Source organism: Cherax quadricarinatus, chromosome 28, assembly GCF_038502225.1.
Source record: "Cherax quadricarinatus isolate ZL_2023a chromosome 28, ASM3850222v1, whole genome shotgun sequence".
Lineage (NCBI taxonomy): Eukaryota > Metazoa > Arthropoda > Malacostraca > Decapoda > Parastacidae > Cherax > Cherax quadricarinatus.
In genome coordinates, this window is record NC_091319.1 from 36,952,320 (window position 1) to 36,974,830 (window position 22,511).

The 22,511-nt window shown below is 46.7% G+C and overlaps 1 protein-coding gene across 2 annotated transcripts in view; it reads left to right on the forward strand.

Moving 5' to 3' along the window:
- LOC128693193 (irregular chiasm C-roughest protein-like) overlaps window positions 1-14,711 on the forward strand; it is a 248,479-nt gene extending 233,768 nt beyond the window's left edge. Inside the window, exon 7 of one of the 2 annotated variants that reach the window (XM_053782672.2) lies at window positions 14,493-14,711. In XM_053782672.2, coding sequence (XP_053638647.2) covers window positions 14,493-14,692 — 200 coding nt within the window. In that variant the 3' untranslated portion in view covers window positions 14,693-14,711. The remainder of the gene's footprint in view (window positions 1-14,492) is intronic. The other variant, XM_053782673.2, reaches the window with a different exon arrangement.
- Window positions 14,712-22,511: the final 7,800 nt, after the last annotated feature.

Sequence of the window (22,511 nt, forward strand, 5' to 3'; positions counted from 1 at the left end):
CTGAGGATTCCTTCCAGCAAGGCTGAGGATTCCTTCCAACAAGGCTGAGGATACCTTCCAGCAAGGCTGAGGGTACCTTCCAGCAAGGCTGAGGATTCCTTCCAGCAAGGCTGAGGATTCCTTCCAGCAAGGCTGAGGATTCCTTCCAGCAAGGCTGAGGATTCCTTCCAGCGAGACTTAACTTACTTTTATATGAGAATTCCAGCGTTTCAGGCTGGCTTAACACACACACACAGACAGACACTCACATAATAGAGTTACAAGTAGAGAGGGAAGCAGGAAGGGCAGGGCTAATGAAGCCAAACTACAGGAAAGCAGACTACACAGGCTTAAGGAATTTCTTGAACGAGGTTCAGTGGGACAGAGAACTGGCAGGGAGATCAGTAAATGAGATGATGCAATATGTGACAACAATATTCAAGGAAGCTGAGCAGAGTTTTGTACCCAAGGGCAACAGACATAATGAGAAGGCCAGGGCGAGCCTTTGGTTCATCCAGAGGTGTAGAGAGGCCAAAACCAAGTGTTAGAAAATGGAAGAAGTATAGAAGGCAAAGCACCCAGGAGAACAAGGAGAGCAGACGAAGAGCCAGAAGTGAATATGCACAGGCTAGAAGGGATGCCCCACGACAACACGAAAATGGCATAGCACCGAAAGTCAAGTCCAACCCCAAGCTTTTCTACAGTCACATCAGGAGGAAAACAATAGTCATGGACCAGGCAATCAGGCTGAGGAAGGAAGGAGGGGAGGTCACATGTAACGACCGAGAAGTATGTGAGGAGAGGTTAAAGGAAATCGACCTGACGACACTAGAGGACAGGAGAGATAGGGGATGACATGATAACGACATATAAAATACTGAGAGGAATTGACAAGGTGGACAGAGACAGAATGTTCCAGAGATGGGACACAGCAACAAGGGGACACAGCTGGAAATTGAAGACACAGATGAATCACAGGGATGTTAGGAAGTATTTCTTCAGTCACAGAGTAGTCAGGAAGTGGAACAGTTTGGGAAGCGATGTAGTGGAGGCAGGATCCATACATAACTTTAAGCAGAGGTATGATAAAGCTGATGGTGCGGTGAAAGTGACCAGTAGCAGCCAGTGAAAAGGCGGGGCCAGGAGCTATGACTCGACGCCTGCAACCACAACTAGGTGAGTACAAACACACACACACACACGGCTGTCTACACATATGCTGCTATGTATGCTGTATTTGTGTATACGTGAATAAACTTACACATACCAGCAAGTGCTGGACACACTGCAGACAACCGAGGAGGAGGTGAAGAAACTGCTTCGTGAACTAGATACCTTGAAGGTGGTGGACCCAGATAACATCTCTCCCTGTGTCCTGAGAGAGGGAGCAGAGGCACTTTGTGTGCCACTTACATTAATCTTCAATAAAGATTTTAAAACAGGGAAACTGAGGTATGGAAGACAGCAAATGAAGTTCCAAGTTTTAAGAAAGGAGACAGACAGGCAGCACTAAACTACAGACCAGTGTCGCTGACATGTATAGTATGTTTGGTTATGGAGAAGACTATTACGAGAAAAGTGGTGGAGCACCTAGAATGGAATGGGATCATACATGATAAAAAGCACTGCTTCAGGGAAGGGAAATCTATCACACCTACTGGAGTTCTACGATAAGGTAACAGAAGTAAGACAGGAGAGAGAGGGATGGGTAGACTGCATCTTCAAATGCAAGAAACCTTTTGATACAATACCACACAAGAGACTGGTAGAAAGGCTTGAGGAGCAGGGTGGAATAGCAGAGGAAGTCCTGCAATGGATAAGGGAATAACTGGCAGGAAGGAAACAACGTATGCTGATCCATGACGAGGTATCAGAGTGGATGTGTGTTTAGAAGTGGGTTCCACAAGGGTCATTCCGGGGTCTGATACTGTTTCCAGTATATGTGAATGACATGACAGAAAGGACAGATTCGAAGGTGTCCCTATTTGCAGACGATGCGAGGCTAATGAGAAGTGGATAGGATTAGGTAAGCGTACAAGGAGATCTGGACACCTGCAAGCCTGGTCAGAGAAATGCCTCCTACAGTTTAACCTCACCAGCTGCAAAGTAACGAAGTTTGGGGAAGGACAAAGAAAACTACAGACGGAGTACAGCCTAGGAGGTCAAAGGCTGAAAAACTCACTCAAGGAAAAAAAATCTTGTGGTGAGCATCATACCGAGCACATCTCCTGAGGCGCACATCAACCATATAACTGCTGCAGCATATTGGCGCCTGGCAAACCTAAGAACAGCGTTTCGGCATCTAGGTAAGGAGTCATCCTTACTTAAATATCAGGCCAATATCGGAGTACGCAGCACCAGTACGGAACCCACACTTGGTCAAACACGTCAAGAAATTAGATTATTATTATTATAATCAAGGGGGAAGCGCTAAACCCGGAGGAGTATACAGCGCTTGGGGGGGGGGGGAATGTGGAAGGCATTCAGGCTTAATTCGGGGAACTGGAGCACAGTTCCAATTCCCTAAATCAAGAGCCCCTCACCAACATCAAGGAACCTTCCTTGAGGGGTCAAGAAATTAGAGAAAGTGCGAAGGTTTGCACTTGTATGGAGCTGCCATAACCTGCTCAGTGAGCTGCCATAACCTGCTCAGTGAGCTGCCATAACCTGCTCAGTGAGCTGCCATAACCTGCTCAGTGAGCTGCCATAACCTGCTCAGTGAGCTGCCATAACCTGCTCAGTGAGCTGCCATAACCTGCTCAGTGAGCTGCCATAACCTGCTCAGTGAGCTGCCATAACCTGCTCAGTGAGCTGCCATAACCTGCTCAGTGAGCTGCCATAACCTGCTCAGTGAGCTGCCATAACCTGCTCAGTGAGCTGCCATAACCTGCTCAGTGAGCTGCCATAACCTGCTCAGTGAGCTGCCATAACCTGCTCAGTGAGCTGCCATAACCTGCTCAGTGAGCTGCCATAACCTGCTCAGTGAGCTGCCATAACCTGCTCAGTGAGCTGCCATAACCTGCTCAGTGAGCTGCCATAACCTGCTCAGTGAGCTGCCATAACCTGCTCAGTGAGCTGCCATAACCTGCTCAGTGAGCTGCCATAACCTGCTCAGTGAGCTGCCATAACCTGCTCAGTGAGCTGCCATAACCTGCTCAGTGAGCTGCCATAACCTGCTCAGTGAGCTGCCATAACCTGCTCAGTGAGCTGCCATAACCTGCTCAGTGAGCTGCCATAACCTGCTCAGTGAGCTGCCATAACCTGCTCAGTGAGCTGCCATAACCTGCTCAGTGAGCTGCCATAACCTGCTCAGTGAGCTGCCATAACCTGCTCAGTGAGCTGCCATAACCTGCTCAGTGAGCTGCCATAACCTGCTCAGTGAGCTGCCATAACCTGCTCAGTGAGCTGCCATAACCTGCTCAGTGAGCTGCCATAACCTGCTCAGTGAGCTGCCATAACCTGCTCAGTGAGCTGCCATAACCTGCTCAGTGCTAAGTTAGTTGTTTTAATCTTTAACAACTGTTCATAATGATTTATTTATGATATTATAGTGTTGAGAAGTTTGAGAGATGTACCATTAGAACTGATAAAACTATGGGATCAAACAGTAGTGTCACAGATAGTGTATCTGAGATAAACAGGTTACAGAAGAGCTTGCTGTAAAGTTGTAAGTTCTGTGGCTGTGTGGTTATAGTGACACAGCTGCTGGCTGCGTGGACCACGGTTCAAGTCTTCAGTTATCTGTTCACTCACTGACAGATGCTCGTAATTTGTCATGGATGCAAAAAAGCAGTGTTATACTTCATCTGCGAGGTGTTCAGCCTCACGTAGCATCTGCGAGGTGTGCAGCCTCACGTAGCATCTGCGAGGTGTTCAGCCTCATGCAGCATCTGCGAGGTGTTCAGCCTCACGTAGCATCTGCGAGGTGTTCAGCCTCACGTAGCATCTACGAGGTGTGCAGCCTCACGTAGCATCTGCGAGGTGTGCAGCCTCACGTAGCATCTGCGAGGTGTGCAGCCTCACGTAGCATCTGCGAGGTGTGCAGCCTCACGCAGCATCTGCGAGGTGTGCAGCCTCACGCAGCATCTGCGAGGTGTGCAGCCTCACGCAGCATCTGCGAGGTGTGCAGCCTCACGTAGCATCTGCGAGGTGTGCAGCCTCACGCAGCATCTGCGAGGTGTGCAGCCTCACGCAGCATCTGCGAGGTGTGCAGCCTCACGTAGCATCTGCGAGGTGTGCAGCCTCACGCAGCATCTGCGAGGTGTGCAGCCTCACGTAGCAACTGCGAGGTGTGCAGCCTCACGCAGCATCTGCGAGGTGTGCAGCCTCACGTAGCATCTGCGAGGTGTGCAGCCTCACGCAGCATCTGCGAGGTGTGCAGCCTCACGCAGCATCTGCGAGGTGTGCAGCCTCACGTAGCATCTGCGAGGTGTGCAGCCTCACGTAGCATCTGCGAGGTGTGCAGCCTCACGTAGCATCTGCGAGGTGTGCAGCCTCACGTAGCATCTGCGAGGTGTGCAGCCTCACGCAGCATCTGCGAGGTGTGCAGCCTCACGCAGCATCTGCGAGGTGTGCAGCCTCACGTAGCAACTGCGAGGTGTGCAGCCTCACGCAGCATCTGCGAGGTGTGCAGCCTCACGTAGCAACTGCGAGGTGTGCAGCCTCACGTAGCAACTGCGAGGTGTGCAGCCTCACGTAGCATCTGCGAGGTGTGCAGCCTCACGTAGCATCTGCGAGGTGTGCAGCCTCACGTAGCATCTGCGAGGTGTGCAGCCTCACGTAGCATCTGCGAGGTGTGCAGCCTCACGCAGCATCTGCGAGGTGTGCAGCCTCACGCAGCATCTGCGAGGTGTGCAGCCTCACGTAGCATCTGCGAGGTGTGCAGCCTCACGTAGCATCTGCGAGGTGTGCAGCCTCACGTAGCATCTGCGAGGTGTGCAGCCTCACGTAGCATCTGCGAGGTGTGCAGCCTCACGTAGCATCTGCGAGGTGTGCAGCCTCACGTAGCATCTGCGAGGTGTGCAGCCTCACGTAGCATCTGCGAGGTGTGCAGCCTCACGTAGCAACTGCGAGGTGTGCAGCCTCACGTAGCAACTGCGAGGTGTGCAGCCTCACGTAGCATCTGCGAGGTGTGCAGCCTCACGTAGCATCTGCGAGGTGTGCAGCCTCACGTAGCAACTGCGAGGTGTGCAGCCTCACGTAGCATCTGCGAGGTGTGCAGCCTCACGTAGCAACTGCGAGGTGTGCAGCCTCACGTAGCAACTGCGAGGTGTGCAGCCTCACGTAGCAACTGTGAGGTGTGCAGCCTCACGTAGCATCTGCGAGGTGTGCAGCCTCACGTAGCAACTGCGAGGTGTGCAGCCTCACGTAGCATCTGCGAGGTGTGCAGCCTCACGCAGCATCTGCGAGGTGTGCAGCCTCACGTAGCAACTGCGAGGTGTGCAGCCTCACGTAGCAACTGCGAGGTGTGCAGCCTCACGTAGCATCTGCGAGGTGTGCAGCCTCACGTAGCAACTGCGAGGTGTGCAGCCTCACGCAGCATCTGCGAGGTGTGCAGCCTCACGTAGCAACTGCGAGGTGTGCAGCCTCACGTAGCATCTGCGAGGTGTGCAGCCTCACGTAGCAACTGCGAGGTGTGCAGCCTCACGTAGCATCTGCGAGGTGTGCAGCCTCACGCAGCATCTGCGAGGTGTGCAGCCTCACGTAGCAACTGCGAGGTGTGCAGCCTCACGTAGCAACTGCGAGGTGTGCAGCCTCACGTAGCAACTGCGAGGTGTGCAGCCTCACGTAGCATCTGCGAGGTGTGCAGCCTCACGCAGCATCTGCGAGGTGTGCAGCCTCACGTAGCAACTGCGAGGTGTGCAGCCTCACGTAGCAACTGCGAGGTGTGCAGCCTCACGTAGCATCTGCGAGGTGTGCAGCCTCACGCAGCATCTGCGAGGTGTGCAGCCTCACGTAGCAACTGCGAGGTGTGCAGCCTCACGTAGCATCTGCGAGGTGTGCAGCCTCACGTAGCAACTGCGAGGTGTGCAGCCTCACGTAGCATCTGCGAGGTGTGCAGCCTCACGTAGCAACTGCGAGGTGTGCAGCCTCACGTAGCATCTGCGAGGTGTGCAGCCTCACGTAGCAACTGCGAGGTGTGCAGCCTCACGTAGCATCTGCGAGGTGTTCAGCCTCACGTAGCATCTGCGAGGTGTACAGCCTCACGTAGCATCTGCGAGGTGTGCAGCCTCACGTAGCAACTGCGAGGTGTGCAGCCTCACGTAGCAACTGCGAGGTGTGCAGCCTCACGTAGCAACTGCGAGGTGTGCAGCCTCACGTAGCATCTGCGATTTGTGCAGCCTCACGTAGCAACTGCGAGGTGTGCAGCCTCACGTAGCATCTGCGAGGTGTTCAGCCTCACGTAGCATTTGCGAGGTGTACAGCCTCACGTAGCATCTGCGAGGTGTTCAGCCTCACGTAGCATCTGCGAGGTGTGCAGCCTCAGGTAGCATCTGCGAGGTGTTCAGTCTCATGTAACATCTGCGAGGTGTGCAGCCTCACGTAGCAACTGCGAGGTGTTCAGTCTCATGTAACATCTGCGAGGTGTTCAGCTTCACGTAGCATCTGCGAGGTGTTCAGCTTCACGTAGCATCTGCGAGGTGTTCAGCCTCATGTAGCATCTGCGAGGTGTGCAGCCTCACGTAGCATCTGCGAGGTGTTCAGCCTCACGTAGCATCTGCGAGGTGCTCAGCCTCATGTAGCATCTGCCAGGTGTGCAGCCTCACGTAGCATCTGCGAGGTGTTCAGCCTCACGTAACATCTGCGAGGTGTGCAGCCTCACGTAGCATCTGCGAGGTGTGCAGCCTCACGTAACATCTGCGAGGTGTGCAGCCTCACGTAGCATCTGCGAGGTGTGCAGCCTCACGTAGCATCCCGTCCTCCTACTGAACGTCAATATATCACTTTAGCTAAGAATGTAACTGTTACACTGTGAGGAAAACATAATTATCTGACAGTGGGATTTACAGTTCACTCTGCGGTTCTTCGGGTTCTGATGATGCTTCAGAATTTTCAGCAGTCCTTATATATCAATGTAATTATTGACCTATGCTATATTTGTTCCTATTCTAACCGAACTAAATCTAATCTGACCTACCATGGGATCACATTATACTGATTATGCGAGTATTTTTACATTGTGTCGGTATTTTATACCATTTACTTCCATCTGACCTTCCTTAACCTAAATAAGATACAACGAGAAAATTGATTAAACCCGTACTTGCGATCTCAGGGATGTGCTTTGGAATAGGCTTCTTACTATATAAGAAGCATTGACGCTGTATAGGCTGTTCAGAGGTGCAATTGTTGGAGGTTCGAACCTCCGTCAGCTTGTGGCGAGATAGACACGTTATTAAAAACTGTGAAGCTCTGGTAAGTCATGTTACATCAGGGGTGATGTTGATGGAACGACGCTGTAAGTCTTCAGCAACGGTAACTTACCAGGATTAAAACCAAATTAGTCGTTCGTAGTCTTATTACTCAGGCTGCTAAAAAGTGTGAGTTGGTAGGATTTATGTGTAGTTGTGTCAGGTGTGGGAAAGTCTGGTAGTGAACTTAGAGACTGGTGACTGGACCAGGGACACAATGTACTCTGCCAGTTAGTCGACTCGCTAACTTAAAGAAATTTACTGTGTAAAAGAAAAATATATAGACTATTGATAAAAAGTTAACGATTCTGGCTGTCGTCTTCTTGCAAGACTGACGCAAAATGTGAAGGATAATGATAAAAACTTACTGTAAGAGAGAGCATCAACTTCAGCCAAACTGGAACTACATTGTTTAACTGACTGTAAATTATACTAACAAATAGAAAACAAAATGTCTCCAGTTAGTTGAACAAATCAAGAACAGTATAATATAAATCAGTCTAGAGCGAGGTGGTATTGTTCCGTAGTCTGAAACAATATTGTTTCAGACTACGGAACAATACTCTTCTCCAGACTGAGGGACTGACCACCTCAAAACTTTAAGGCTGATGGACTGATTACATCGTCTTCAAGTCTCTTCTGCTATCAACTTTTCTGTACTTGACTGAAGACGCCTACTGTGTAGGCGAAACGTTTCGGAATAAAGTTGCCTAACTGTTGCATATGTGTCTTACCTTACTGATTTTGGTTTTAATATCTGAATATAAATATTTATTAAATCTAGCCTAGCAAACCCTGACAAAAACATTAATAATATCATTAAGGAACATTAAGAAGTCACTTAATGCGTAAGAACACGTCACTAGACCTTCCTACACCATCTTATATAAAGTCTTGTGTTTCAACCCTGCATCACAAGTATTATTCTTCTGTTCCTTATCAATGTTGTTGACACGAGGCTCTTGACCGGACGCTGTTGACGGGACGCTGTTGACGGGAAGCTGTTGACGGGACGCTGTTGACCGGACGCTGTTGACGGGACGCTGTTGACGGGAGGCTGTTGACGGGACGCTGTTGACGGGACGCTGTTGACCGGACGCTGTTGACGGGACGCTGTTGACGGGAGGCTGTTGACGGGAGGCTGTTGACGGGAGGCTGTTGACGGGACGCTGTTGACGGGAGGCTGTTGACGGGAGGTTGTTGACGGGAGGTTGTTGACGGGAGGTTGTTGACGGGAGGCTGTTGACGGGAGGTTGTTGACGGGAGGTTGTTGACGGGACGCTGTTGACGGGACGCTGTTGACGGGACGCTGTTGACGGGAGGCTGTTGACGGGAGGCTGTTGGCGGGACGCTGTTGACGGGACGCTGTTGACGGGACGCTGTTGAGGGGACGCTGTTGACGGGAGGCTGTTGACGGGAGGTTGTTGACGGGACGCTGTTGACGGGACGCTGTTGACGGGACGCTGTTGACGGGACGCTGTTGACGGGACGCTGTTGACGGAAGGCTGTTGACGGGACGCTGTTGACGGGACGCTGTTGACGGGAGGTTGTTGACGGGAGGCTGTTGACGGGACGCTGTTGACGGGAGGCTGTTGACGGGAGGCTGTTGACGGGACGCTGTTGACGGGAGGCTGTTGACGGGAGGTTGTTGACGGGAGGTTGTTGACGGGAGGTTGTTGACGGGAGGCTGTTGACGGGAGGTTGTTGACGGGAGGTTGTTGACGGGACGCTGTTGACGGGACGCTGTTGACGGGACGCTGTTGACGGGAGGCTGTTGACGGGAGGCTGTTGGCGGGACGCTGTTGACGGGACGCTGTTGACGGGACGCTGTTGACGGGACGCTGTTGACGGGAGGCTGTTGAGGGGACGCTGTTGACGGGAGGCTGTTGACGGGAGGTTGTTGACGGGACGCTGTTGACGGGACGCTGTTGACGGGACGCTGTTGACGGGACGCTGTTGACGGGAGGCTGTTGACGGGAGGCTGTTGACGGGACGCTGTTGACGGGAGGCTGTTGACGGGACGCTGTTGACGGGAGGCTGTTGACGGGAGGCTGTTGACGGGAGGTTGTTGACGGGAGGCTGTTGACACGAGGCTCTTGACCGGACGCTGTTGACGGGACGCTGTTGACGGGACGCTGTTGACGGGACGCTGTTGACGGGAGGTTGTTGACGGGACGCTGTTGACGGGACGCTGTTGACGGGAGGCTGTTGACGGGACGCTGTTGACGGGAGGCTGTTGACGGGACGCTGTTGACGGGAGGCTGTTGACGGGACGCTGTTGACGGGAGGCTGTTGACGGGAGGCTGTTGACGGGAGGTTGTTGACGGGAGGTTGTTGACGGGAGGCTGTTGACGGGAGGCTGTTGACGGGAGGTTGTTGACGGGAAGCTGTTGTCGGGAGGCTGTTGACGGGAGGCTGTTGACGGGAGGTTGTTGACGGGAGGCTGTTGTCGGGAGGCTGTTGACGGGAGGTTGTTGACGGGAAGCTGTTGACGGGAGGTTGTTGACGGGAGGCTGTTGACGGGAGGCTGTTGACGGGAGGCTGTTGACAGGAGGCTGTTGACGGGAGACTGTTGACTGTCTTACTTTTGTTACTGTCGTAAAATTCCAATAGGTTTGCGACACACGGTTTCTCCTCCCTGAAACCGTGCTGGTTATTGTGTATAAACTCATTCCGTTTTAGATGCTCCATCATTCTTTGTCTGTTGTTTAATGCTGCCTATCTGTCTTCTTTCTTAAGAATGAGGCTACATTTGCTGTCTTCCACACTTCAGAGAGTTGCCTTGTTATGATATGTGTATCGAAGATCGCTGACAGTGGCACACAAAGTGCCACTCTCAGTGCCCATGAAGGGATGTTCTCCGGTCCCTCCGATTTTGAGGTATGTAGTTGGTTTAGCAGTCTCTTCACCTACTCTTCGGCTTGATGTAGTGTGTCCTGCACTTGTTGGTGCACCCTACCATCACAGTTTGAAAATATCTCCCTTTGTCTCTTATTGAGCTCCTCGTTCAACTTAGTCATTTTTTGTTATCTCCCCATTTTCCTTCCACAGCCTCATTACCTGGTCCTTGATTTTTGTTTTCCTCCTGATGTGGCTGTGCAACAACTTTGGGTTATATTTTCCTTTCAATGGTATGTCATTATCGTATTACCGCTCGGCCTCCTTCCTTATCAATGCATATTCATTTCTGGTTCTTAGGCTCGTCTTTGGCCTCTTTACACCATCTGGTGAATTAAGGGCTCGTTCTGGTCTTCCATTAATTCATTTACTGTCTTTCCCTCCAACTTTCATCGCAATTGCATCTCTTGTAGGAATTTGTTCATGCCTTTGAAGTCTCCTCTTTTACGATTTGGTTTATTCCCTCTTCGTGCTGCTTAACTCTTCATTGTTAACTCAACAATGTATTCGAAGCTAAGGACGACGTGATCACTATCTCCGAGGAGCATTTCATATATGATATCCCCAATGTCTGAGCTACTCAGTCTGAATTTGACGTCCTGCCCTGCTGGTTCATTCTCTCCTCTCTCTCTGGTAGTGTTCCTAACATGTTGGTGCACGAGGTTTTCTAGTACCCGTGTATGTGTGCGCATGTTAGGATGTGTATGTGTGTGTATGCACGTGTATGTGTGAATTCACCTATCTGCAATCATGTTAATGTGGTAGCCGTACCTCGTAGCTCTGGAACTAGACTCGCACATCACCAAGCAAGTACCGATAGCAACTGATAACACCATACGACCATTATTATTCAATAGGGAGTTCAGAATAAAATTTACAACACCGTGGCTAGCAAGCAGTTATAGATAAAGGAGAGTACAAATAGTAGAACGTCTGTGTGGCTCTGAGCAGACAGAGAATCATAGAAACAATATACTATTAATAATAGTTTTTTCTACAAGTACATGTATAAGGTATACGAGCCTAGCTGACATCAGTGACATACTACTATACAAAAATCCCCTTGTGATAAATGGTTTGAAAACCGACAAGTTGAAGATTGAGACACTAATGCAACATATGGGAATCTTTATTAAGGCAACGTTTAGCCACACAGTGACTTCATCAGTCCAATACAAAGCAAAGAAACAGTAAGGAGAAGAGGATCACATCTGTCAGACACTGCAACATCATGGGATCTTGATACAAGGAGTTCTTCAATACTTGTCCAATCTTTGGACCAAGACCTACTTACACTAGTGGAAGGTTCCACTGTGATCCAGCCTCCTCCGGCTTCCACTCACCTGACTACAGTATATACGTCACTTCTCCGGCCATATACTCTACTTTCTGCAAGAGTTATGGATTGAACACATCAATTCCAGGCTGAGGGACTGATTACCTCAAACTCCTCCTCTCCTTACCCCTCTCTGCTTTGTATTGGACTGATGAAGCCACTCTGTGGCGAAACATTTTCTTAATGAGGATACCCATATGTTGCATAAGTATCTCAGAAAGCCGCTTGTTATGCAGAGCATTTCGGGCAAATTAGGTCAATTTTGTCCCAGGATGCGACCCACACCAGTCCATTAACACCCAGGTACCCATTTTATACTGATGGGTGAACAGGGAGAGCAGATGTCTTACGGAAACACGTCTTAATGTTGTCCAGCCGTACCCGGGATTCCAACTGGACCTCAGTGCGTGAGGTGAGTGCGCTACCATCCGCCACATCAACCACTGAATGGTGTACATAATAATAACGATAATAATAATATAAATAATAATAATAATAATAATAATAATAATAATAATAATAATAATAATAATAATATATCCCTGGGGACATGATATATCTCAGGGGACATAATATATCCCTGGGGACGTAATATATCCCTGAGGACATAATATATCCCTGGGGACATAATATATCCCTCGATACATGATATATCCTAGGGGTCATAATATATCCATGGGGACATAATATAACCATGGGGACATTATATATCCCTGGGGACATTATATATCCCTGGGGACATAATATATCCTTGGGGATATTATATAACCCTGGGGAAATATATCCCTGAGAACATAAAATATCCCAGGAGACATAATATATCCCAGAGGACATAATATATCCCCGGGGACAAAATATATCCCTGGGGACATAATATATCCCTGGAGACATAATATATCCTTGGGGACATAATATATCCTTGGGGACATAATATATCCCTGGGGACATAATATATCCTTGGGGACATAATATATCCCTGGGGACATAATATATCCCAGAGGACATAATATATCCCTGGAGACATAATATATCCCAGAGGACATAATATATCCCTGGAGACATAATATATCCCTGGAGACATAATATATCCCAGAGGACATAATATATCCCTGGAGACATAATATATCCTTGGGGACATAATATATCCTTGGGGACATAATATATCCCTGGAGACATAATATATCCCTGGAGACATAATATATCCCAGAGGACATAATATATCCCTGGAGACATAATATATCCTTGGGGACATAATATATCCCTGGAGACATAATATATCCTTGGGGACATAATATATCCTTGGGGACATAATATATCCCTGGAGACATAATATATCCTTGGGGACATAATATATCCCTGGGGACATAATATATCCCTGGAGACATAATATATCCTTGGGGACATAATATATCCCTGGGGACATAATATATCCTTGGGGACATAATATATCCCCGGGGACATAATATATCCTTGGGGACATAATATATCCCTGGAGACATAATATATCCCAGAGGACATAATATATCCCTGGAGACATAATATATCCCTGGAGACATAATATATCCCAGAGGACATAATATATCCCTGGAGACATAATATATCCTTGGAGACATAATATATCCTTGGGGACATAATATATCCCTGGAGACAATATATCCCTGGGGATATAATGTATCCCTGGGGACATAATATATCCCTGGAGACAATATATCCCTGGGGACATAATGTATCCCTGGGGACATTATATATCCCTGGGGATATAATATATCCATTGGGACATAATATATCCCACAGGACGGTAGTACCACCCTGGGTGGTTGTTGTCTACCAACCTACTACCACAGGACGGTAGTACCACCCTGGGTGGTTGCTGTCTACCAACCTACTACCACAGGACGGTAGTACCACCCTGGGTGGTTGCTGTCTACCAACCTACTACCACAGGACGGTAGTACCACCATGGGTGGTTGTTGTCTACCAACCTACTACCACAGGACAGTAGTACCTCCCTGGGTGGTTGCTGTCTACCAACCTACTACCACAGGACGGTAGTACCTCCCTGGGTGCTGTCTACCAACCTACTACCACAGGACGGTAATACCTCCCTGGGTGGTTGCTGTCTACCAACCTACTACCACAGGACGGTAGTACCTCCCTGGGTGGTTGCTGTCTACCAACCTACTACCACAGGACGGTAGTACCACCATGGGTGGTTGTTGTCTACCAACCTACTACCACAGGACAGTAGTACCTCCCTGGGTGGTTGCTGTCTACCAACCTACTACCACAGGACGGTAGTACCTCCCTGGGTGGTTGCTGTCTACCAAAATACTACCACAGGACGGTAGTACCTCCCTGGGTGGTTGCTGTCTTCCATCCTACTACCAGAGGAAGGTAGTACCTCCCTGGGTGGTTGCTGTCTACCAATCTACTACCACAGGACGGTAGTCCCTCCCTGGGTGGTTGCTGTCTACCAACCTACTACCACAGGATGGTAGTACCTCCCTGAGTGGGCGCCGCGAGTTCACTTCCCCCACGGACAGTGGTTTCTTTCATTGTTCTCTCAGGTTTATTCTGTTCTATTTACTCTATGTGGTGAGTCATCAGAAAAAACTTGAGCTGATCAATCTCTTGATCAAAACTGTATTTACATTTAAATATATAATCAACTAATCTATAATGTATGCGAATACGTAATGAATCATATATGTATTATTAAATAAGCGTAGTTCCTCGTATTCACTTAGGTTACTGTATGTGAGATATAGCGGCAAGTGGCTAGTCGTCAGAGGTAATTATCTCCTATATGTACTAGCAAGTGTTTCTTCTATCTGGTGTATATTACTAGCACACTTTCTCACCTACAGCTGGTGAAGAGTCAGCAGCAGCTGTACACAGCAGTGTGGAGGCGCTGAGAGCGGGCGTGGGTATCATGTGGGTGTCTCTGGGCTCTTTGTGGGCGACAACCCTAATGGTTTTCTGCCTTATGTCTGTACCCAGCCCACGCGAGTCACCTGCTCTGTACCCAGCCCACGTGAGTCACCTGCTCTGTACCCAGCCCACGTGAGTCACCTGCTCTGCACCCAGCCCACGTGAGTCACCTGCTCTGTACCCAGCCCACGTGAGTCACCTGCTCTGTACCCAGCCCACGTGAGTCACCTGCTCTGTACCCAGCCCACGTGAGTCACCTGCTCTGTACCCAGCCCACGTGAGTCACCTGCTCTGTACCCAGCCCACGTGAGTCACCTGCTCTGTACCCAGCCCACGTGAGTCACCTGCTCTGTACCCAGCCCACGTGAGTCACCTGCTCTGTACCCAGCCCACGTGAGTCACCTGCTCTGTACCCAGCCCACGTGAGTCACCTGCTCTGTACCCAGCCCACGTGAGTCACCTGCTCTGTACCCAGCCCACGTGAGTCACCTGCTCTGTACCCAGCCCACGTGAGTCACCTGCTCTGTACCCAGCCCACGTGAGTCACCTGCTCTGTACCCAGCCCACGTGAGTCACCTGCTCTGTACCCAGCCCACGTGAGTCACCTGCTCTGTACCCAGCCCACGTGAGTCACCTGCTCTGTACCCAGCCCACGTGAGTCACCTGCTCTGTACCCAGCCCACGTGAGTCACCTGCTCTGTACCCAGCCCACGTGAGTCACCTGCTCTGTACCCAGCCCACGTGAGTCACCTGCTCTGTACCCAGCCCACGTGAGTCACCTGCTCTGTACCCAGCCCACGTGAGTCACCTGCTCTGTACCCAGCCCACGTGAGTCAACTGCTCTGTACCCAGCCCACGTGAGTCACCTGCTCTGTACCCAGCCCACGTGAGTCACCTGCAGGTATGATGAAGCTCTCTGATATATTCAGGTTTAAATCCATTAGTGATAATAATCAAGTAGTGACAATAATCCAGTAGTGATAATCCAGTAGTGATAATAATCCAGTAGTGACAATAATCCAGTAGTGATAATCCAGTAGTGATAATAATCCAGTGGTGACAATAATCCAGTAGTGATAATCCAGTAGTGATAATAATCCAGTAGTGATAATAATCCAGTAGTAATAATAATCCAGTAGTAATAATAATCCAGTAGTGATAATAATCCAGTAGTGACAATAATCCAGTAGTAATAATAATCCAGTAGTAATAATAATCCAGTAGTAATAATAATCCAGTAGTAATAATAATCCAGTAGTAATAATAATCCAGTAGTAATAATAATCCAGTAGTGATAATAATCCAGTAGTAATAATAATCCAGTAGTGATAATAATCCAGTAGTAATAATAATCCAGTAGTAATAATAATCCAGTAGATATAATAATCCAGTAGTGATAATAATCCAGTAGTAATAATAATCCAGTAGTAATAATAATCCCGTAGTGATAATAATCCAGTAGTAATAATAATCCAGTAGTAATAATAATCCAGTAGTAATAATAATCCAGCAATGATAATAATCCAGTAGTGATAATAATCCAGTAGTGATAATAATCCAGTAGTAATAATAATCCAGTAGTAATAATAATCCAGTAGTGATAATAATCCAGCAATGATAATAATCCAGTAGTGATAATAATCCAGTAGTAATAATAATCCAGTAGTGATAATAATCCAGTAGTAATAATAATCCAGTAGTGATAATAATCCAGTAGTGATAATAATCCAGTAGTAATAATAATCCAGTAGTGATAATAATCCAGTAGTAATAATAATCCAGTAGTGATAATAATCCAGCAATGATAATAATCCAGTAGTGATAATAATCCAGTAGTAATAATAATCCAGTAGTGATAATAATCCAGTAGTGATAATAATCCAGTAGTAATAATAATCCAGTAGTGATAATAATCCAGTAGTAATAATAATCCAGTAGTGATAATAATCCAGTAGTAATAATAATCCAGTAGTGATAATAATCCAGTAGTGATAATAATCCAGTAGTAATAATAATCCAGTAGTAATAATAATCCAGTAGTGATAATAATCCAGTAGTAATAATAATCCAGTAGTGATAATAATCCAGCAATGATAATAATCCAGTAGCGATAATAATCCAGTAGTGATAATAATCCAGTAGTGATAATAATCCAGTAGTGATAATAATCCAGTAGTAATAATAATCCAGTAGTGATAATAATCCAGCAATGATAATAATCCAGTAGTGATAATAATCCAGCAATGATAATAATCCAGTAGTGATAATAATCCAGTATCATGTGGGAGTTCAATACGTGGATTAGGGAAGAAATACTCACGTAGGCTGTTATTACTTATAATTGCTGTTATGTGGAGGAAGCCCGCAGCCGTTACCTATCTCCTTGGTTACACTCGTAAAACTGACTAGCCGGCTGGCCAGTACCCCGTAGTGGGTCTTTTGAAATAGTGTCAGCTCAGCACAATATGAAAGACCGTGACTCAAGACGGTTGGTCGTTGAGTCAACGGACAGGTTACTGGTAACTGGTTACTACTACTGAGAGCTCGGCGACGCTAACGTATGTCGTCCCGACATACAACTAATACAAACTAGATGGCTTGGGCTGATTCTATACAATGTCAAAGTACACAACATTAAACATTATAGATACATAAGTAGAACATTGGAATGAAAGCTTACGTAACTGAAACTGTAATGCAATACAAGGTATACTATAGTACAACTTAAAACTCAACAAATGAACAACGAACTCAACACTGAGATTACAAGTGATAAAAACAAAAAATTTTGATCGATCGATCTGTATTCATGTGATCTACGGATTCTGAGGAAGGAATATATACAAAGAAAGAGTGTTTAACAGAAAGGCAGATTCGGTGCACCCAAATCTAGACTGTTAACTCTCAGAATGCGGAGAGAACATGAACACAAAAAAAAAAAATTCTTGAATACTGATAAGTTGATACTGTAATTATTCATTTATACAGGTTATTTACATTTAACCCCAACTCTGCTAGGGTGTGATTGACATATGCAGAATGGGTGTCATCTCTGGGAGGATCAAACTCTGTAGCATTGGCTAGCTCATGCTGTATTTTAGGCAAATCTGAATTGGAAGTTACAAATCATACTTGAGGATTTCTCAATACCTGTCGTGTACGTAGGGAATAACGACATTCAGGTTGATCATCTGACTGAGTATCAGAGGAAGAGAGTACAGGATCAGGAGGATTGTCAGAGTCTGTCACATTAGTCTGGGTTGGAACGTCATTATCATCACATACTAACTTCATATGATCCAAATGCGATTCTTTATACTGACCAGTACTAATCTCTCTAACCTTATACTTATTACCAGTGATATGTTCAACTACGCGATAAGGACCAACAAACTTTTGATCAAGCTTTGGCATTGCAGACGTTTTGTTAAAATTAGTCAGCATAACTCTCGAACCTACTTTGATTTTGGATGGCTTTACTCGAGTATTTGCGACTCTTGTAAATTCAGCTGTTGATTTATGAAGTGTTTCACGGATTCTTCTAAAAACACTTTGAGCTAAGCTGGTACGAGTTGCTACGAAATCATCAGGGTTGTAATTTGGTTTCGGATTAGAATATAACAACTCATAAGGCAAACGTTTATCTACACCATACAATGCATAATGTGGAGTGTCACATATAGAAACATTGTAAGCAGAATTTATAGCACACTGCACATCAGGTATAACTTCATCCCAAGTTTCACTGTTGGGATTGATAGTGGCTCTCAAGACATCAAGTACTTTCTTATTGGTTCGTTCCGCTAACCCATTGCTGGCAGGATGATGAGGAACAATGGTGGATTTAGAGATCTTGTACAAGGTACACAAATTTTCAAGAATTTCATTACAGAATTCACCTCCATTATCTGTTACTAGGGACTTAGGAGTGGTATGCCTGCAGATAATGCGTTCTTTAAACGCTTTAGCTACTGTCTCGGCAGTCTTATCTGCAATAGGAACTAACTCACAATATCTGGTGAAATGGTCTACCATAACACACAGATGTTTGTTGCCTTGGAGGGAACATTGGAAATTAGTTAACAAATCTAGCGCAACTCTTTCCCAAGGTTCGCTAGTAGTTGGATACACTTGGATTGGATTAGGACCATTAGCATTGCCTTTATGTTGCATGCAGACACTACATTTCTTAACATACTCAGAAATATCAGTTGCCATTCGAGGCCAAAAGTATTTCAATCTGGCTTGTTTTACTGAACGATCCATACCAGGGTGTGCAACACCTGGTACATCGTGAACTAGCTGTAAGGCTACATTCACTAGTGACTGTGGAATTACTAACTGGTATACTCTTCTGCTAGGAGTACCCAACTCGGCTGTTCGATACAGTAATTCTTGGTTCATGAGAAAGTCACTGATGGGTGCTGGTGGCTTCACATTCAGAATAAGATCTTCCTGGAGCAGGAATCGAATCACACCAGACCACATGGGATCTGTTCGTTGAGCATTCTTTACATCTTCAGCACTAAATGGAGGGTCTGCAGTTACTATACTAACATGTCGCGATAAGGCATCTGCGACTACATTTGACTTGCCAGGTAAATGCTCAAAGGTGGGATTGAACTCTTGGATAGTCAAGGTCCATCTAGCTAACCTTCCAGTAGGTTGTTTGTTCTGGAATAAGGGTATCAGTGGAGCATGATCTGTCAAGACATGAACAGAGTACTGATAAATAATGTCTCGGAAGTGCTTTAAAGACCATACTATTGCTAAAGCTTCTTGCTCAGTTACTGTATAATTATGTTCAGCCTTTGTAAGGACGCGGCTAGCAAATGCAACTGCGTTGTACTTGCCATCGGTCTTCTGAGCTAGTACGGCACCTATGCCAATTGAACTAGCATCAGTTGTCAGATAGAAAGGCTTAGAAAAATCTGGAAATTTCAAAATTGGAGCAGATGTTAGCTTTTCTTTTAGAGTTTGGAATGCTCTTTCTTGACGGAAGGTCCAAACAAAAGGAGCATTTTTCTTAAGCAACTCAGTTAGAGGAGCAGCTATGGAAGAAAAATTGGCAATGAAAGATCTATAAAAACCTGCTAAGCCCACAAAGGATCTTACGGCATCAGCAGTTTTGGGAGTTGGAAAATTTAGTACAGCAGTTACTTTACTTTGGTCAGTCGTAACCCCTCTAGGAGTGACTACGTGACCAAGAAACTTAATTTCTGATCTGAAAAATTGACATTTTGACAGTTTGATCTTTAAATTGGCTTCTTCAAGCTTACCAAGTACTACATCAAGTCTTTTCAAGTGTGTATCCACGTCTTTAGACATGACGATTACGTCATCTAAGTACACCATAAGTGCATTACCTATGAGACCTCTAAAGATATTAGTCATGAGCCTTGAGAACGTGATAGGGGAAGATCGTAATCCAAATGCCATACGGAGGAAGTGATAATGACCTGTAGGAGTGGAGAATGCAGTTAGTTCTTGGCTGTCCTCGTGAAGAGGGACTTGCCAAAACCCTTGTAACAAATCTAGGGTTGAAAAGACTTTGTTATCTCCAATATTACGTAAAAGATCACCCAGTACAGGGAGTGGAAAGCGATCTGGAATGGTTTTTGCGTTTAACTTCCTAAAGTCAATTACTGGACGCCAAGTACCATCCTTCTTAGGTACTAGTATCAAGGGTGCATTCCAAGGTGAATTGCTAGGTGCAATAACTCCATCATCAAGCATTTGATTGATCAATTCTTCTGCGACAGCAACTTGTGAATGAGGCATTCTGTACGCAGGTATGTAGATAGGTCTAGTACCAGGTTCAAGTGGAATACGATGGGACAATAAGTTCGTTATACCCATCTTCTCACCTGGTAAAGCAATGGTTTTACGACGTTTGTTCAACAGAGTCAACAAACGCTTGACTTCATCTGGGAAGTCAGTGGGAGCTAAGTCTTTCTCCTCAACTGGTGGAACAGATTGATCCAGTGAGGTGGATGAGGTCTCCCTGGCAGAAATAGCACCGACCCACTGGTCAGGTGACAACTCATCCTCTACCTGAACAGGGTAAGGATAGTGAACAAGGTCAACAAGATTGGTATTTGCTCTAAGGCGAACACTGTGACCAGAAGTGTTGGCCAGGTAGAAATGGATCTTACTATCTCTTACAACATGTAAGGATGGTTCAACAAATAGACCTTTTACTTTGCAGGAATCACTGTCAACTAGGACGTTATCACCATCTGGAACACTAGGAACAACTACAGACACTCTAGTGAGAGCACTAGCCGCAACAGAAACGTCTTTCTGCAGACGGCATGTGACATCAACAAGAGATGGCATTACTAGTTGCAAGTAATTGTTTTCCGACAAGGCGTCCCCTGTGGAGAAACTACTACTCGAACTAGCAGGCATTGCAGGGATAGGTTGAGCACTCAAGGCAATCTGAGCGTCCTCGGACACTTGAGGCATCGGACTATCCTGCAATTCTGAAGGTATAGGTGGAACACTGATGGGAGTGACAGAATTACCAGTGCCTGACCGCTTGGGTACGCTACTGGAGAATGCATTAGCTTGTAAGGACTTAATCCGTACATCATACTCTGCAGCAGTATAACAGATTTCGGATCCAAGCTGGTAACCCCAGAATGGAACGATCAAGTCGTCAATTTGTGCATGCCATCGATAAGGGTCGAGCACAATGCGTAAGTCTCGCATGGAAGCAAATCCCAGTAGAAAGTCACCAGGGAAAGTAATCTGGTCGACTACAAAGAAGGAAACAGTGAAGTCTCTACCTTGGATAGAAAAGGTTAGGGAAGTCCGACCTCGGACACGCAGGTGAGAACCAGATACTCCACTAAGGGAGGACACAGGAGTCGGTTCTACGAGAAGGACATGTCGTAACTTCTTATCCTTAAACAAACTAGACCTAATAATATTGATTTGCGCACCAGAGTCCATGAACAATTGAACGGGCGCATTATAAACAGATGCTTGCACTATAGGGCCTATGGTTGCATTGGAAGTTATGTGCAAACAAAAAGGTGGATTATCATCAGAAAAGACTTGTTCTACCCCATCCCCAAAATCATCTGTGTCAGAGACATGTGAAGCAACATCATCAGCAGGGTTGGCATGCTCGAGACTGCTTAAGGCTTCAAAGGAGTTGTGAACGGGGATGGTGTACTCATTATCACCTACTGTCACCATGGGGCGGTTTGACTGGGGCGCTCGAATTCCCCCGACTGGGAAGAACGAGCCTGGTTCTGGTTAGTTTGAGAATTGAATGAATGAGCCTGGTTCTGGTTATTTTGAAAACCACGAGATCTGTTTCCTCGACGGGTTCTGCGGTTGGAACGACCACGGAAAGATCTAGAGTACTGAAGGTTATAGAGAGCATTACACTCAGATGTGTCATGTCCATGTATTCTATGATAAGTACAGTAGGGAAGATCTGAGTACTCATCATCAGTACGACGTCTCTTAGGGTAACTATCAGGACAATTAATTGCAATATGTCCACGGAAACCACAGTTATAACAATTCCGCCGACTATGGTTACTGAATGTACTATGAATACTACGAGGTGTATAACGACTCTGTACACTGGTTCTTGATGATCTCTGAGATGGTTGACGACTACGATTTGTCTCTGTGGCGCAAACAAGAGGTGGTGCAGACTGAGGCATATGTGTGACATTACTTTTAATACAAGGGAAAGTACCCTGGGGGCACAAGGAACGTACATGATTTAAGGCTGTAAGTGGTTCCATCGTTACAGTTGGAGGATCAGCCTCATAAGCACACACAGAAGCAGGTGGCATTAGTTCTTTAATTGCTCCAAAAGCTGCTATTTTAGCAATTGATTCTGTAAATGGTTTAGCCTCGTCAGGGAGAAAAGATGATGATTGGACAGCATTGATAAATGATGATAAAAGTTTGTCTAATCTAACAGCAAA